The following is an 18,785-nucleotide window of genomic DNA, read 5'->3' on the forward strand; positions in this document are numbered from 1 at the left end:
CATGGTTTTAGAGGTGTCTGGTCATGGCCATGTCCCTTTGGCCTGTGATGAGGCAGAACCTCCTGGCAGCCCATACACAGTGAAACAGAGATGTCACCTTGTAGCAACTGGAGAGCAGGGAGGAAGGGGCTAGGCTCCCAGCGTCCCCTTCAAGAACATGCCTCAGTGGGTTGAACATCCTTCCACTATGCCCTACCTCAAGTGCCATCCCCAGGAGCAGGCCTTCAACACATGACCTTTAAGGAACATTTGGAAGCCAAACCATAGCCTTGACCTCCACATAAAAACAACAATGATCCTGTTAAAAAGCAAGGTAGATGTGATCTGAACGCCTGTGATCCTCGGCTCTCTTAGAGTGTGACTCAGATGTTACAAGGCTCTAGGGTCTGAAGTAGACCCTGGCTTCTTACTGCTTGTCTTAAGATGTATTATTCCATACCGGGTTCTGTACTTGGGTGCCTCTAGTATCCCAGGCCCCTTTCTGCCACGGACTCTTGGCATGTGTGCCTTCCTTTGATAGCAGCAGAGACTGCTCGCTTCCTCACCCATTTACCCACTCCTGGCCCCTGCTGACATTTCCTGACCGCCATCCCTACCACAGTGCAGGGAGCCGAACTTAAGGCTTTGCCAATGCTGGGCAAGCGGTCTGTGGGTGGACTGTGACCCCAGCCTTTATTTTACTTTTCATAGTGAGACACTGTCTCACTAGTGCTTAAATTTGGGCTCATGCTACCTCTGCCCCCTGAGTACTTGGGTGTGTAGATGTGTGCCAATAGCCTGGCTCCCTGGCCCTCTCTACTGTGCCATTTTTCTGTGGAGTGCTCATCACTGTTGGATGGTCCACACATCTTGCTCATCACTGTTGGATGGTCCACACATCTTGCTCATCACTGTTGGATGGTCCACACATCTTGCTCATCACTGTTGGATGGTCCACACATCTTGCTCATCACTGTTGATGGTCCACACATCTTGCTCATCACTGTTGATGGTCCACACATCTTGCTCATCACTGTTGGATGGTCCACACATCTTGCTCATCACTGTTGGATGGTCCACACATCTTGCTCATCACTGTTGAATGGTTCACACATCATGCCTACTTGTTCATGTCTGCTTCCACCCCCCTCAGAGAGCACAGGACTTTTTGTTCCCTCCACTCCTGTTCCCTAGCACCTGTTGCTTAGTGATTGCCCAGTAGCTATCCGATGCATGGGTGAATGAGCTGATAGATACCTGCATGAAATAGATGGTGTTTAAATGCTTTTAACAAATGAGATCACAACGCGGGTGGAGCAAGCGATCTAGTCGTGTGCAGAATGTTGCATCCGCTCAGACCCGCATCTGACCTCCCCTGCCCAGCCGCTCTTCTTACTTCTTCCCTCACTCTCAACAACACAGGGGTAAGAAAACCACCAACCCATTTTAAAAAGGGCAGAGGATCAGAACAGATACTTTGTGAGAAAGATATGCAGATGGGGCCTGGAGAGAGGGCCCAGCAGTTAAGAGCCTTTGCTGCTCTCATAGAGAACCAGAGTTTGGTTCCTAGCACCCATGCCAGGTACCTCACAGCCACTCACAACTCCAGTGCCTGGGGCTCTGACAAACTCTTCTGGACTCCACAGACCAGGCACCTGTGCATGTGCACGCCTATGCACACACTCATATAAATAAAACAAAACTTTTTTTTTAAAAAAAATACAGATATCAAATAAATATGTCAGTATATAAAAAGGTACTCACACTGTATGTCTCCAGTGGGGGTGATATTTAAACAATGAGAAACTCACACACCTGTCAGAGTGGCCAAAATTAAATAAAAACAAACCCTAACAATTTTCAGTGCTGGCAAGGAGGTGGGTCAGGAATTCTTACTTAGTACTACTGGTGCTGCAGAACATTCTGGTCATGTTGGCAATGTTTTGCAGGACTTCCTACAGCCAAATATGGTCTAACCAGATGTGCTGACCACCATCCTCCAAGGTAGACTGTAGCACGACTAATAAAAACCTAAAGACAGATATTGGAGTTCAACCTGAAGGTCAGAAAAGCAAAACAGCCAGCCACTGGCTCTTACCTCTACCTCAGTCTGAAATGGCGATCCTGCCTCCCAGAATCTCAGAATGAGACTGTCTGAGAGCTTCCTCCTCCTGTTTTATATTCTTCTTGAGTGCTGGGATTAAAGGTGTGTACCACTGCCACCTGGTTTTTATTGCAGACTAGTGTGACCACTGGGATTAAAGGTGTCTGTCATCATTGCCTGGTCTGTAAGGCTGATCAGGGCAGCTCTTTTACTCTCTGATCTTCAGGCAAGCTTTATTTATTCAAATAGAAATGAAATATCATTACAGTCGTTACCCGAGTCAATTGAAAACTTACATGCACACAAAAACTGCTCCTGAGTATTTCTAGAGGTGATACCCATGATTGTGACAAACCAGAAGCAAGATGAATAGCTCACATCCAGACAGCGGCATGGCTTTCAGCATGAAAAAGAAAGGGGCATCAGCCCTCACAGATGAGGAAGCTCCAGCCGTGACTCTTTGGGTAAAGAAGACAGGCTGAAAGCTTGCATACTGTATGGTTCTAACTGTGTGACATTCCAGAAAAGGCCAAACTATGGGTACTAAAAGGGTCCCAGTGACCCTAAGTGGAAGGGAAGAGAGAAATAAGTCTGTATTTGCCAAAACCCAGAGGACAGAGGTTCTGTCCTGTGGGTCGTGAAAGCCTTGGGGGTTTTCATATCAGGTATTTACATTACTCCTCATAACAGTAGCAAAATTAGTTATGAAGTAACAATGAAATAGTTTTATGGCTGGGGCCACCACAGCATGAGGAACTGTACTAAAGAGTGGCAGTGTTAGGGAGGCTAAGAACCGCCGCCAAGAACCTCTTACCACAGAAAGTGAAATGTATTACGTTAATACAAGATATCAATAATGGGGGAAAGAGGGTGGGGCTCTATTTGCTTGGCTTTTCTGAAAATCTAAAATTATTCATAAAAATAAAGTGCACAACCAGGCAGTGATGGCACACACCTTTAATCCCAGCACACAGGAGACAGAGACAGGCAGATCTGAGTTTGAGGCCAGCTTGGTCTGCAGAGTGAGTTCCAGAATAGTTATGGCTACACCGAGAAACCCTATCTCAAAAAAACAACCAACAATTTAAAAAGTGCAATAATTTTTTATAATCAGCTTGGGATGTAGATTAGCAGGAGAGCATATGCTTACAATACAGGGACCCTGGTTCGTTCATTCCCGTCACCAAATCCAAGGGCTTTGGAATCAGAAGACCTTCGTAATTAGCTCCTTTCTGTTGCTGTGATAAAACACCATGATCATGGCGCCTTTTAACAGAAAGACTTTAATGAGCTGCGGCTGCAGAGGGTGAGCGTCCACGACTGCAAAGCAAAGGCGCCGCTCCAGGAACAGCTGATAACACGCATTCTCGTCCATGAGCAGGAGCCAGAGAGGCCACTCCAGGAACGGCTGGAGTCTCTGAAGCTTCAGAGCCCAGCCCCAGTGACACGCCTCCTCCACCAGGCCACACCCAATCCTTCCCAAACAGTTCCACCAGTGGGGGACCAAGTATTTAAGCATGAGCCTATGGGAGCTATCCCATTTAAACCATCACATTCCACTCCTGGGGCCCCATGGGCTCCTGGCTGTATCACAACACAGAACGCATGTAGTGCAGCTTAGAACTCCCAAAAGTCTTTCCACCTCAGCACTGTTTAAAAGCCCAAAGCTCAATGTTTCGAAGTCTAAAGCAATCTCTTAATTGTAACCCCTTGTAAATTTAAAAAAAAAAAAAAGCAAATTGCATACTTCCAAAGTACATTGGCACCAAATACACATAACCATTCCAAAGGGACAGAGTCAGGGCACAGTGAGGAAACACTGGGCCAAAGCAAGACTGGCACCCAGCAGGGCAAGCTCCACATCACGGCAGCCTTTAATTCCCATCATCCTCCTGCTTCTGCCCAGTCGAATGTCTATATTTTCTTCTTTACAAAACGATGATGATATCCGCCGGTCACACGGAGTGATTAAAGAGTCAACAATAATGGAAAAGAAAGAAATCAAACTCAAACCGCTGCCATTGCTCAGTGGTTGGCGACGCATTCCTTCGCCGTCTACTGTCTGCTGCCTGTAGTTCCCTTCTCTTCGTAACCGATGCTACCCATCTCCCGGGGTGATGCGTGTATCACTCTGCTTATGAGTCCTCCCGTGCAGACTAATGTCCTAGCAGCAGAACCGTGATCTCTTCACAGATTGCACAGCATCCCTCACTCTCTGGCTTGTCTACACTGGGTCCCCTGCTGAGAGCACCCTTCTGCCCTCCCAGGTCCCTAGGATAACTGCCTCACCTCCCCACACCCTATACACGTCTCTGCTTGTGCTGATCCTTAAAGGTTTTTTGTTGTTGTTGTTTTGTTTTGTTTTTGATTTATCTTCTTGCTTCTGGGTTATGAGTGGTTTGAGGGCAGGATCCGACATGGAAGCATCAGCCAAGAGTGTTGTACTTCTGAAGCAATTCTCCAGAGAACCTTGGTAGAAGGGGTGAGCACATTCACCAAGTGCCCCCTACGAGCAGAGTGATCTTTAAGAGCCCTCGTTTTATTTATAAAGTTCTGTGCTCTATTCCATAGGACAAATGCAATGTTCTGATGTAGACTTCTCCATCAAGTTTATTTATTTAAGTGTATGAGTGTTTGCTTGCATGTACATATTTGCACCATATTCATGTCTGGTACCGGAAGAGGTCAGAAGAGAGCGTTGTGTCCCCTTGTACTGAAGTTACAGGTGATCGTGAGCCTTCATGTGGGTGCTAGGAATCAAACCTGGGTCCTCCAGATGAGCATCTGGTGCTCTTAACTGCTAAGCCATCTCTCTGGTTCTCTCAAATATATTTATTACTCAAATAAATACACCCGCTTTGAGAAGCCTGGACCTAGTGGGCCTAGGGACTGTGCTGTCTGGAAATGATAAGGACCTGCCTGATTCTACGTAAGGAAATCAGACACAAGTCTTTTCTGTGAGCTTCTGTTGAGACTTGGCCCTTCTGTGGTGCTCACATAGATGCTGAGTTGCCCATAGATGACAAGCCTGTGTATACAAATGTTGGTCTCTCAAGTAGAAATTTGGAACTGGCAAGTGGCTTAGAGAGGAGAATTCAGGTAACAAAAGTGAAAGGAACCGTTATTTTCCTCCAAATTAGTATAACTCTGACCATCCAGGAGAAGCTAGAAGTAGGGAAGGCAGAAGTTGATTGGTTACTATAGCAGGGGCTGTGACTGGCAGGCTAATTCCTCAGCGGGGTCTGCCCTACCCGCCAGCAGGCTACTTCCTCAGCACGCTCTGTCCTGCTGTCCAGCAGGCTACTTCCTCAGCACGCTCTGTCCTGCTGTCCAGCAGGCCACTTCCTCAGTGCGCTCTGTCCTGCTGTCCAGCAGGCTACTTCCTCATTGAGCTCTGTGCTACCCGCCAGCCCTCCTCCTCTAAGAGCCACAGAAACCACACAGGAGAGCTTGTCACTTGAAGTCTGGGCTTCCCTCTAAGATGCAGCGGTGTCCAGCCTTTTCACGTGGCAGCAGACGCTGTCATCTACGAGTGTGCTTGGCCACATTTACAGCTCTCAGGAGACGCATGCCCTGGGGCCACAGCTGAAAAACACGTGTTCAAGTCCATGCTCTTTCTGCCGAAGAAATCAAAGGATCTGTAATCAGGAGGCAGCTCGGGGTTCTTGCAGAGGACTCGGGTTCAGATCCCACCAGCACTGGCACAACCGTCTGTCTGTAACTCCAGTTCCTGAGGATCCGACACCCTTTTCTGACCTCCAGGAGCACCAGGCACACACACATGCACGGATATGCGTGTAGGCAAAACACTCATACAAATAAAATAAACTAATCTTTTAAAAAAATTAATGAAAACAGCTGGGCTAGGGAGGTGGTTCAGAAGGTAAAGGCCCCCCTCATCACTAAGCCTAATGACCTGAGTTCAATCCCTAGGACTGACACTGAAGGAGGGCACTGGTTCCTGCAAGTTCTCCTCTGACCTCCACACGGGGAGCCCCGTCCCCCACACCCTGGAGTGGGGCTGCCTGCAAAGCCCCAGCTGCTGGAATAAACCAGTTGCTGGGGCCGTTGAGATTGGGTGGGTGTTTTTGCCAAGTATCTGGATGGTGGGTGGAGATGCTGAATGTGTTAGGTTACTATCTAGTCACCACACAGACCCTCCTCTCTCCATTTGGCTTCAAGAACCTTGCTGGCCTGTGTTGTCAGATACAGTGTTCATGCAAAGATCCCCACCCTGTGGCGGGAAATGGGTGGCCGCGTGGTGACTCTGGTGCTGTGCCCTTTTGGAGTCTGTTTTCAGAAGCAGCGCAGGACCATTTGCTTCCTCTGGTGACGTCACTGCTTAGTGTTGTCCTTCCTGACGTCCTGGCTTCCAGTAACTCTCTCAGTTTGTCACTGCTTTGCTAATGATGGCCACAAATGCCACCGTCACCCGGAACCCCAAGGAAAATATGAGTAGAAATGGGTTTTCTGGCTGTGTTCAGTTCACCGTTTGACATTTTGAGCGTGACCAGAGAACAGCACATCTTTTAGCCGCATCTTCTGGCAGGGCTGCTTTCGAGGCTTCCACAAAGCTAGATTAGATCATAGATCTGCTGCCGGGCACTTGGCTCACGCTCAGTGTGCTAATTCCCTTGCTCTTTTCACTACCACCCAGAAAGAGGGTGTGTTTATGTTTTTAAAGAATTGAAGTGTAGACACAAAGCCGAGCTGGAGCCGTCGCAGCAGGCCCCTGGTGGAGCTCCTGGGAGAAATGTCTGTAGCACGCAGGCCAACACACAGGCAGGGCTCTGGGGAGCATCCTCCCCGTCCAGCATGAAGACAATGGCCAAGCCCCCACATGAGGTTAAACTGCAGTAATGTCAGCTTCAAAATCCCCAGTTAAACAGGAGCGCAGACAAAAGCTGTAGAGAGATCCATGTCTGCACAGTGACAGCCAGGGTGGGGTGGATTGACACCCACCACCTGTGTCTACAGAAGAAAACTGAGGACAGCCCATGGACAGCCAGCCCGACACTCCTCACTCTCTGCAGAGGGCCTTGTTACTATAGTTACAAGGTTAGAGGGACAACAGTGGGAAAGACAGGGACTGTGCTGTCCCTCTCTGGAAGAGCTGGAGCACTCACCAAGCACACAGGGTCTCTGGACTCCACCCCTAACACCAGAGAGACAGACAGACAGACAGGCTACCCTTAAAGAGAAGGTTCATCTGGGTGCCTAAGGGGAGCTATGATGGCGTTGAGTTATTTTCTTACACGGAGGCTATTTTAGTGGGAAAATTCAAATGGAAATGTTTAATAATCAAATAAGATGACTAAAGCCAAGCAAAGCCACTGCTACCATTTCCCCGTCACATGGTTGTCCCAGAAACAGCTCTAGTCACTGGAGATGCTGGTCTTCAGGAAGGAAGAGGAACTGAGAAGGCCGTGGTGGAGCATGCCACCCTGAGGGGCTCCAGCACTCCAGCTAGGGACTTGGCTCTGCCTGAGCAGTCAGGTAGTGGGTTACATGTTACACACTCAAGTTTCTCTCATGACTAGTGTCCAGTCCTCTGTAAGATGGTTCTAGAAATTGGTCTGTTGGTTACAGAACATCCATCACTGATCTGTAGAGTCCTTGAGATTAACCCTCAAGCTTTTTGCCCCAGCCATCACCCCATCTCCCTGGCACATGCATCGATTAGCATTGCAAGTCAAGAACTAATTGCTCTTTGTCCAATGGCTTGGTACTTACATACTCTGTAACACATGTCCTGTGTTAAATGATCTAGGACAGGGCATATCTCCTACTTTTTACTGACATATGTTGATTATACAAAATAATAAGTTTTCATTGTGATTTTTCTTACATGCGTAAATTTTCTTTTGTTATTTTTATCCCCTCTCCTCTACTGTCCTCACCCCTTCCGGCCCCTTCCTCTTCCCAAATTAGGACAGAAAGCTGTTTCGGTGAACACCTGCTCACGCCTCGGTCTCTGCAGACACTCGCACTTATGCGTACACACTCCACACACGCACACACATGTTCCTAATTTCAAAAAAAAAAACTTACAGTTTAGTAACATGCCTCCAAATCATGCAGCTTGCAAAATGACCCGGCCAGGATAAAAATCCAAGCAGTGACTCCATCGCCCTTGGATACTTGTTGAGTGAATGAGAGCAGGAAAGGGAGGGAAGTGGGGCAGAAGCAGAGTTTGAAACCAAGTGAGCACCAGGATGAAGGTGTGCCCTGAGGCGTGTGGGAACCACAGGCGGGAGGAGTTGGCTCGGTGGGTCAGGGTTCATCTCTTCTCTCCCACCTCCCAAGAACATCGCCTCTGCAACTGAAGCATCAAGAGTTTTTCTCCTTCTGGTCAGTGTGTGAACTTGCTGAAATACTTCTCGTCCTTAAAGCAACAATAAAAACACATCACCACCCTTACCTTGCCTTCCTTCTGGCCGTTTGAGGAGTTCTGGCAAACTCCTCAAAATAGCCTCTGTTCTGACCCTAGTCGCCCTTTGCTTCCTCTTATACCCAGTGGAATCTGAGTTGAGCGTCCACCACTCCCACCACCCCCGTACCCATACTCCCACCCACGCCCACTAGTGAAGCAGCTTCCAGGGAAGCCAGCAGTGGCCTGCATGTTGCCCGAGGCAGTGCTCCAGCCCAGGTCTCACCTGACCAGTCTACCCTGTGTTTGACACTACTGTCCCCTGGGGGACATCACACTCTCTCTCCTGGATGTCGTCGTTGTTGTTGTTGTTGTTGTTGTCGTCGTTGTTGTTGGAGACAGGCTCTCACTCTGTCACTCAGACTGGCACCAGGCTTGTGCCAGTCCTCCTGCCTCAGCCTCCTGGGAGCTGGGATTCTAGGCCTGAGCCACCTGGCCTGTCTCCTGGTTAGTTTCAGTTTTTTGTCTCCACCTACTGCTCCATCCTGGTGCTTCAGGCTGTTTCCCAGATGTTGATCTTCCCAAGGCACGTGCCTGTCCAAAAGTAGCAATTCTCCCTTGCCATCAAATCCAGACATGAGCCAGGTGCTCAGTCTGCCTCTGCCACTTTATTTTCCTTATGCGTGTATGTTGCCTGCGAAGACCCCCGGATGTTGACTTCTGCAGACATTAGTCAGCTCGGCAACTCTCCCTTGTGATTGAATGCAGACATGAGCCCGGTGCTCAGCGCCTGGATGAGAGGTCTGCCTGCCTCTGCCACCTTCTGTGTCTCACCGCACTTGTACGGTGTTTGAGAAGATGGCCAGCCCTCCACTCCTCCCCAGATCCCAGGGATCCGAGTTCCCACTTCATAAGAGGCTACGGGGTGGGATTTTTCCGTTCCTTCACCCCCTTGGCGGCGGCCTCCATGGCAGCCTCTGATTCCAGATGTAACCTTCCGTCCATTCACTGCCCAAGACTTGGCCTGGTTGCCTAAACTCGGCCCTTCTGAGCGAAGTGGGGGAGTGCACGTTGGGTTTTCATTTGTGCTCCAGCATCTGGTCTTCGCCTGAAGAGCGTGCGGTTTGCTCTCCTCACCCCAGGGGCTGGTTAGTCATGTTCGCAGCACAATGGGCACTCTTAGTGGATGAAACGCCCCATCTTCCACAGTGAAATGCCAGCTGCAGAGCGGGAGACGAACAAGGGCAGAATGATTTGATCAGACATCTGGGGACCCCCTGGCATTTGGAGTGGGTGCCTAGAGAAACTAACTGTTCTGGCCTCAGGGAGCCGGCGACCATTAATCTTAGTGGGTTTGACCGCTGTCTGCCCCAGAGGTCCCAGCTTGCCGTATGACTCAGACCCCTCAACACTCCTCCTATTCTTCTCTCACTGGGACATTTGGGAGGCCATTTCTAAGGCATTTTGATTTGGTAATAATTGACATGCCCCGCTACGCCCTGGCTGGCTTTCTAAATGAATTGGCTAGCTGATACTGGACCACCTTGCACACCAAGGAAAAGCAGACTCCTGCCTGCCCTGCCTGTCTCCCACTTCTCTGCCCTCCCTCTGGCCAGCAGGCTCTCCTCTCTGCCATGGATGACCCTAGCCTAGAAGCCTAGGCCCTCCTTCAGTCGCCTTCCACGAGCTGAGAGCATGAACTGGGGAGAGGGAAGATGTGACCAGTGGTTCATCTGTGGATCATTCTACAGTGCGCTGTGTCATGAATGGCAGCTGCCATCTGCCGTCCAACTTCTTTGTAAACGTTCTGGAATTCAGAAAGCCCACAGATACTTGGTACAAGTTGGACAACCCTGAGGGTAAGGGTTTTAGAGACATGGCATGAAAGTCAAAGTGCTGTGTACATACTTTCAAAGAGTGGGGTGAGGCCTTCTTGACCCCCATTTCTACCCATATCCGGCCGCGCAAACTGCCCCTACTGGTGCTGGGCTCCAGGCCAGCTTCTGTGACATGGTGCTGGTAGTATCACGTCGGTACTCCTGACGCGGGCAGCTGCAGCTGCACAGTCGCTCGTGGGTCCGGCTCTTCATCTTTCTGAGCCCCAAGAGTCTTTTTGTGATGCGTGCGGCACCCATTCTCAGGGCTGCTGAGAGGAGGAACTATTAGTCACTGTACTTCGTCCCGACGCTTCCAGTAAGCTCCGTAATTGCACTGACGTCTATATTTCATTTCCAAAAGACAGTTGTTTACATAGGAAAATACAGTTTCTCTCCTGTTCGAACCTTTAAGTTTGTTTTGTTTATCAAATGAAGTCTCAGCCCCTCACTCTACATTTGCCTCTCATTTGAATCCCATTGGTAGGGAAGGCTTACAAATGTAGATTTCTAAAATACTGTGTATACTTTTCAAGCAATCCCTTACGTAAGGCCCTGGACTAGACCTCCATGGGTGAATTGGACTTGACACCCAGCAGATGATACAGCAACATTGCTGGCTGTCCGGCAGAGATACACACACCCACACTCCAATCCCTGCAGGGGCCGTGCTGAGGGCCAGCTTGCTGTTGAGCCACACCCAGGGAAGCAGCAAGGCACCAGAGAATTGCCCAATGTATGTGGGAGTTGGGGTGGGGAGGCAAGATTGGAAATCAAAACTGGCTGGTGACACAGCTGGTGGGGCCTACAGTTCTGGTGTCCACGAGGTCATTTACTAATGATGTCCTGGTGTTTTTCAGACTGCTTGGGGGCAGAACTGTGATAGAGAGGGCTGTGACTCCAGCACCACACTGAACACATCGGGATGTGGAAACCCGATGCTGTAGGATGATATAGTTATAGTCTCACGGCCAAAACCAGGCCTGGACACAGCCCTAGGCAGTGCTCGCGTCTACCCCGTAGCTTCTTGAGATCTTCCTGCCTTGTCTGCAGATCATAGCAAAGGGAGGCTGTCGGCATCATTTTAGTTCTCAAAAAAAAAAAAAAGTATAGGGGTCTCTGCATGCTCACCTCTGTGCAAAGTGTGGGCAGAGGTCTGATCTCGAGAGCTCGTGCTTTAGTGGGAGACAGACAGCCCTCCTGTGGTGGGGCAGTGCTGCCAGGGTGAGTGCAGGGTGAAGATGGTGGGTGGGGTGGCTGCCAGAGCAGAGAGGGGCAGCTGGCTGTGGGTCAGGGAATCACTCCTGCGAAGCCCACATCAGAGTTTGGTTTGGAAGGTCCTGGTGGTCTCCACGAGGAGGACCACGAGAATTTCAAAATGAATAGGCAAGCACGCTCAACTGAAAATCAGCCATGGAATTCTTCGGTAGCTCAGTAACACACATCTGCTGTGTCTCTGTTCAGGGCACGGTGAATGGTCCCCACTGGGTGGATCATAGTGGGTGGGGGTGGAGGGGATAAAGAGAGGAGACTGGGCACATCGGGACATGCCAGGAAGATGCGAGGGCCCGTGCCTCCGGATGTGTCAAAGCCTTTGTAGTCATGCAAGCCCTGCCTCATTGGTGGTCAGGCTTACTACAAAAGATCTGTGCAACCCAGAGGGTTCCTTTTGTGGAGGCCATTGAGGGACCTTTTCTATTGGGCTGTCTAATTCTCTTAGGAACTTGGTGGGCTTCATTCCTAAGCCCTGATGTGGAAAGCCTATCTTCGGGAAGAGCGCTCAATTCCATTTCAGTCCCTGGGGCTCCTGGTGAATTGATAATCTACCCGCTGCTCTGGGCCCAGCAAGCTCTGACCTTCCTTCTCTCCCACAGGCCTGCCGAGCTAGCCACCAAGTACGCAAACTTTTCAGAGGGAGCTTGCAAGCCCGGCTACGCTTCAGCCCTGATGACTGCCATCTTCCCCAGGTAAGTGATTCTGGTCCCACGATGCCTGGACAGTGTGGGCTGTGGCTCAGTCCCACGAAACATCTTAGGGGGCTTGACCTCCTCCTGAGGGAATAAGGTTGCTGTAAGCCCCCTCCTCTGTCCAGTGGCGCCAGGGGAAGGACTCTGCTTTTGCCCCGTTCTACTCCCATCTGGCCTCTAAGAGTTGAGCTTGGCCTTGCAGTATCTTTAGAGGAGGGAGAGGAGGTGCGGTCTGCATGGCTGTCCCTGGAAGCCAGGTGTCCAGGGACACCAGGTAAAGCATTGACACGTTTGGTCCTGGGGTCCTTGGTTAAACCAAGCTGGGTCCTACTGCTGGCCTCAGGAAGACATACCCAGATAAAGCAGGAATGACGAATGCTTGCTGAAGCTGTCTGGATATTAGCACCTTCCCTCTCTGTCCAGTTTGCACCTGGGGTGCCTGCTCTCCCTGATTTCAGACTTGCCAAAAGAATGTGCGCCAGGTGTAGTCAGTTCCGTTTACCAAATATCTTTATCAGGCCTCAATGTGGGATGGGGACCGAAGAGCTAAAATTGTTCTGCCTCATCTCTAAGTGCTTGAGATGTCAGTGTCATTTTGTTCTATTTAAAAAAAAAATGATGGGAGCTTCAGACCTAGGATGATGAGAGGGTTTCTGGACACCGAGATGTGGCACTCCGCCCACCGGAGTGCTGGGGGCAGCCCTGCTTTCTGAGGGAAAGACTTGCCTCCCATCTTTAGGAGCCCAAGCTCAGGACGTACAGTTTGTTTTCATTGAGGGATGCTGAGAAGCAGCTGGTACCAAAGCAGATGCAGGATCTTGAGTGGGATGTGCATTCTCTCACCCACTGTGAGGAGTTCCTCCCAGCTCCCTGTGGAAAGCAGGGCTACAGTTGCTGGTGCTCAGATTGGTTCTCAGGCTGGGCTCTGCCTTCTGAGCTGACTCCACCGCTGGTGTCCTCTAGCTGCAACTGAATCCTCCAGAGTGTGAGGCATTGTATTCTGTCTTACACAAGCTGTACAACTCCATCCCCTGTAGCCTAGACACTTATGAGTTTCCCTTGGCCTGGACATAGGTTTCTTCTGTTATTCTCATTGAAAGTAATACAAATCTGCATGTGTGCATGCCTGTGTACATGCCTGTGTGTGTGTGTGTGTGTGTGTGTGTGTGTGTGTGTGCGTGTGTGTGTGTATGTGGGTGGTGGTGGGGTGTGGCTCTCCATCCCTTCCCCAGAGACAGTCACTTTCATCACACATGGAAATATGTTTTATTGATCTGTAGTTCACTTTTTACTCCTAAAAGCTATGTTACAGATTATTATATTACTATAATACAATAAAGTCCATCTTTTTTCATATGTTTTTATTTCTTTAGGGGATGCTGAGAACTAAATTCAGTGTCTGCCTCTAAACTATATGGTCAGCACCCCATATCTTTGGGTTTTGTTTGTTTGTTTGCTTGTTTTATTTTGTTTTTGAAACAAGGTCTTACTGTGTAGCCCTGGCTAGCCTGGAGCTTGCTGTATAGATCAGGCTATTGACTTCACAGAGATCCACCTGCCTTTGACTCCCAAGTGCTAAAACCCATATCATTTTTAAAATTATTATATAACATAATTATATCGACATATAATTTTGATAAAAATATTCGTTGAAGTTTATGTACAATAAAATTTGCCCTTTGACGTCATTCTGAACTTTGACAAATGTGACCATGTGAGCACGGTAATCGGGTAACACATCTCTCCCGGATTCCCCACGCTACTTCTGGAGAGCCCCTCTCTCCCGCTCAGCCTCGGCAAGCACTGGCCTATTTTCTATCCCTGTAGTGTTTCTAGAATGTCTTAGGCATGGAATCAGAGTGTGCAGCTTTCTGAGAGAGCATCTCAGATTTGGTGTGATGTATTCACAGTCCATGCATCTGTTGTATGTGCTGCTTGTCTGCTCCTTGTGGCTGCTGAGCAGTGTTCCATAATAGAGGTGTGAGGCTTCTGTTCACACAGAAGCGTGAGGTCATTCCAGTGTGAGGGCACTGGGCGTGGCTTAAGGGGAGGGAGAGAGCCTTCAAAACACAGAGTATGGGCTTTGTCTGGATACCTATGTTCATCTTTCTAGACCTAGGAGTGCAGTGGCCAGGTCCAGTGGTTTGTGTACGTACGGCTCATGTGCAAGAAACCGCCAAGCTGTCTTTCCGTGTGGTTGTACCAGTTTTGTGTCTCACCAGCTGTAGCTAACGGTCCCTGCTACCTAACGTCCTTCTCTGGGCCTGGTGTGTGTGTGTGGTGGGGGGAATGTTATTCTCTCCATGCCTTTACAGGGCAGGAATTTTTAATATTGATGGAGTCCAACTTATTACCCTTTTTTCTTTTATGTATTAAACTTTGGGTGTTGTATCTAAGAAATATTCTCAAACACAAGGCCAAAAAGGTTTTTTTTTCTTGTTTTCTTCCAGAATTGTTGTGGGTTTAGATCTCGAATTTAAGCCTCTGACCCATTTAGAGTTTTGATTTGTATATGGTGGCATGTAAGAGCTTGGGATTTCCTTATTTGCATATAGGTGTTTGCTGGTTCCAAAATAGTGTTGACAACCCTGACAACACACACATGTTCACACATACACACACATTCACTAAAATACCTTGATTTTATTGAATTATTGGAAATCACTGACATGTGCATTGCTATTTTGCTGATCTTTGTCTGCCCTTGTGCTAATGTCGCACTCGATTGGACAGTCCTGTCTTCTGTTACTAAGGACGGTCTTATTTCACCCTCTCAGGTCCTGTCGCCTCTCCTTTTTATTTCACTTACTGTTTATCATGGCACGTATGTGAGGTGGGGCATGCCACAGCATGCATCTCGTGGTCCGAGGAAAACTCCCGAGTAGATTTTCTCCTTCCTCTTCTTTTTTTTAAAATTTATTTCTTTTTTATTCATTTTATATTCCACCCCCAGTTCTCCCTCCCACCCCACCCTTGCCAACTAAAGCTTAAATTGCACCTCAAACCCCACACACTAATAGTGGGAAACCAACATCCCACTCTCGCCAATGGACAGGTCTGCCAGACAGAAAATTACCCTTCCACTTTTATGTAGGAGTGGAATCTGTGTTTTCACACTTTGTAGCAAGCACTTTTACCCCCTGAGCCATCTCGCTGGCCTGGTGCTGCCTATTTTTTTTCTTGCCTTGCTGTATTAAGTGGACTCTTCAGTATAATGTTAAATAATAGGATTATTACATTTCAACAGTTTGATCAGCTCACCCATCCCTGGAGGACGCAGAGTAGATATGACTGAAACTTTCTGCCCTCTGCTCACGCGATTGGTCACTGAAGTCAGCCCTCATTCTGAGGCTCTCCAGGCACCCACTGACAGTCTCCTCATTTAATAAAAGATGTCCCTGTCACCCCCAAAATTCCAAGGAACTTGGAGTTCTATGTCAGATGTTCCTGTCTCTCACAAAATTGCAAAAGTCTTAGGAGCTCTGGGTCAGGAATGAGCACCAAAGACCAAACATTAGAGCAGAAGACCCATGATTTAATAGCAGAAGACCCAATATTAGAGCAGAAGGCCCCCAATATTGGAGCAGAAGTCCCCCAGTATTGGAGCAGGAGGCTTCTCGTATTGAGCAGATCCCCAGTATTGAGCAGAAGGTCCCCCAAAGGCGCGAGAGTAGGAGAACTTTCAGGGACGAGGGGTTCATCAAGAGTGGGAGAGAGATGAGAGAGAGTGATCTGGGGGCGAAATGACAACAGTACATTATATACACATATGAAATGTTAAAGAATTAAAGACAAATTTTCAAACAAGGGGAAAATTTCCCCCTAGTGTTGTTATCTTGAAGTTTTTAGGAACCAGGGGCAAAGACCTAAAAAAATAAAGTATATGTATTTTTTTCTAACTTCCCTTAATGACTTTTCTTGGATTCATGAGATCCTTCAAAGTATTATTTAATTTCTAGTTGTCTGAGGGTGTATATAATCAAAATGTACTTCTTATGTTTGACACTTTTAAATGATTGAGGTCTGAGTTATGGGGCAAAATCTTGTCCGTCTTGGTGGAGGTTCTTGAGAAGAGAATGTTTGCTGTTATTGGGGACTCTACAAATGAGCATGGTTGATAGTGTTTGTCAAACTACCGTGTCTTTACTGGCTTTCTCTCCACTTGATTATGATAGGAGTTGAAATCTTCACTCATCAGTTTTTGCTTCATTAAGTTTGAAGCTGTTATTTGGTTCTTATACACTGTGGTTATCATATCGCCTTTCTGGATGTCTAGATTCTGTTGATATTTTGAAATGCTGAAATGTTTCCTTTTCACTAGTAACTATCCTTGTAAGTTTTCTTGTATAATGTCAATCATGGCAACTCCTCCACTTGATTAAAATTAGCTTTACTAATTCATTTGCCGTACACACGCACATATATGAAGGAGTATATTTTTTTGCTCTTGAGCTCTTGCATGCATGGTGGGGTAACAAACAGTCCATCTTTGCTTTTAATATGCTAGTGTCCTTATGTCTTCATATTTAAGATGGTTTCTTGTATACAGCACATAGTTGAGCCTTGCTTTTTAATACAGTATGGTAATGTCTGCCTTTTAGTGGAATATTTCTAAGATTATATGTCATTTATATGGAAGTCATCAATATGATTATGGTTAAATCTACTATATTACCATTAGTTCCTATTTGTTTCCTTCTTTTTGTGCCTCCTTTTGGATTAATTACATACTATAATTTCATTTTACCCTCACTGTTGGCTTAATAACTGTATTGCTTAGTTTTATTTTAATGGATGTTTTGCATTTTATAAGTATATTTTTAATTTATAATTACTTTTAAATAACTTTTGTATAGAATATAACAACCTTATGCAATATTTTTCCATTCTTTGTGCTGTTTTTTCATGCATTTTACATCTATTTATTCATCTATCATAAAGTCACAGTATTGTTTCATTTATTTCTTCTTTACCCACACATATTAGCATAATTTTTAAAAACAAGATATTTTAAATATACAAAGAACTCTTAAAATTCATCAACAAAAAAGAGCTACTTGGTTTTAAAATAGACAAAGAACTTATATAGGCTCCTCTCAAAGGAAGATACACAAATGCCAAGAAGTGTATGAAAAGACGCTCAGCATGACTGAGTAGAGAAATGCAAAGCAGAAACACAAGAAGCCACCTTATGCCCAGAGCTACTGTCCAAAAACCAGAAGACAGCGGGAGCTTGTAAGGTGCAGAGAAATTAGAACCCTGTGCACTGTTGGGGACGTAGGGTGGTGCAGCTGCTATGGGAACCAGTGTGGTCATTCCCAGCGTTATTAGACTAGCATTAGCACAGTCTAATCTGCAGATCCAGCACAGATCCAGCAGTCCTTCTTCTGGGTGCACAGCCAGAATAATGGAAGTCAGGGACTCAGGAATCTATGCACTCAAAGTCGTAAAGTCATTGTTCGTAATTGCCTACAGCTACAAGCAACCCAAGTGCCCATCAGCAGGCAAAGGGAAGACAAAACAGGTTTGGACAATGAAGTTTCATTGCAGTATGAACCCCTAAGATGTTACACCTAGTGCGATAAGTCAGTCACAAAGGGACAGGCACTGGTGAATGCAATAACATAGTAAATATGTATTTCCATCTTCTGAACCTCTTTTGACTTAGTGTGTTTGCGTGTGCATATGTGTGTGTGGTATGTGTGTGTGTGTGTGTGTGTATGTGTGACAAAGACTAAAAAGGTCTTTGTTACACTTGTGGCTTTGTAGGTTTGTCTAGCTAAGTATTGGTGTTTTGCTTTGTTTGTTAGAGACAGGTTTCTCTAGGTAGTCTTGCCTGTTCTAGAACTAGCTCTGTAGACCAGGCTGGCCTTGAACTCAGAGATTCACCCCTTCTGCCTTCCGAGTGCTGGCATTAAAGGCGTGTGCCACCATTGCCCGGTTTCTTCTGCTGCTTTCTGAGGTTTTCTCCTTACCGACAGTGTCATATGGGGCTTCCCCTTGTTATGATGCTCTTTGGACTCATTTGGCTGGAGGGTTTTTTTATTTATTTTTATCTTGAGGGTCTATGGGTTTGTAATTTTGTCTGATTTTTTTTCTTTTGTAATATCTATGACTAAGTTTGAGCCACATTATTCATAATTGTTAAAAAGCAGAAACAATCCAAGCACACATGCGTATTTTTTTTTAGATATCATGCTTTTAATTTCTATTCCTTTGGGTCTTTTTATGTCTTCTGTCTCATTCTTTTTTTATGTCTGTGTTTCCATTTTATTTTTTATTTTGTGTTCATTGGTGTTTTGCCTGCATATATGCCTGTGTGAGGGTGTCAGAAGCCCTGCAACAGGAGTTATAGGCAACTATGAACTGCCTTGTGGGCACTGGGAATTGAACTCATGACCTCTGCAAGAACAACCTATTCTCTTAACCACTGAGCCATCTCTCCAGTCCCACATCCATGGTTTTTTGGGCTTAACGAGCATTTTTGTGGT

General features: G+C 47.1%; 1 protein-coding gene across 7 annotated transcripts in view; it reads left to right on the forward strand.

Moving 5' to 3' along the window:
- Positions 1-18,785, forward strand: part of St3gal3 (ST3 beta-galactoside alpha-2,3-sialyltransferase 3) — a 215,113-nt gene that overhangs the window by 119,847 nt on the left and 76,481 nt on the right. For all 7 annotated transcript variants that reach the window (XM_085698784.2, XM_048450503.3, XM_048450505.3 and 4 more), the window contains one exon: positions 12,202-12,294. In XM_085698784.2, coding sequence (XP_085554910.1) covers positions 12,202-12,294 — 93 coding nt within the window. The remainder of the gene's footprint in view (positions 1-12,201; positions 12,295-18,785) is intronic.

Source organism: Myodes glareolus, chromosome 3 (assembly GCF_982192425.1).
Source record: "Myodes glareolus chromosome 3, mMyoGla1.1, whole genome shotgun sequence".
Taxonomy (NCBI): domain Eukaryota; kingdom Metazoa; phylum Chordata; class Mammalia; order Rodentia; family Cricetidae; genus Myodes; species Myodes glareolus.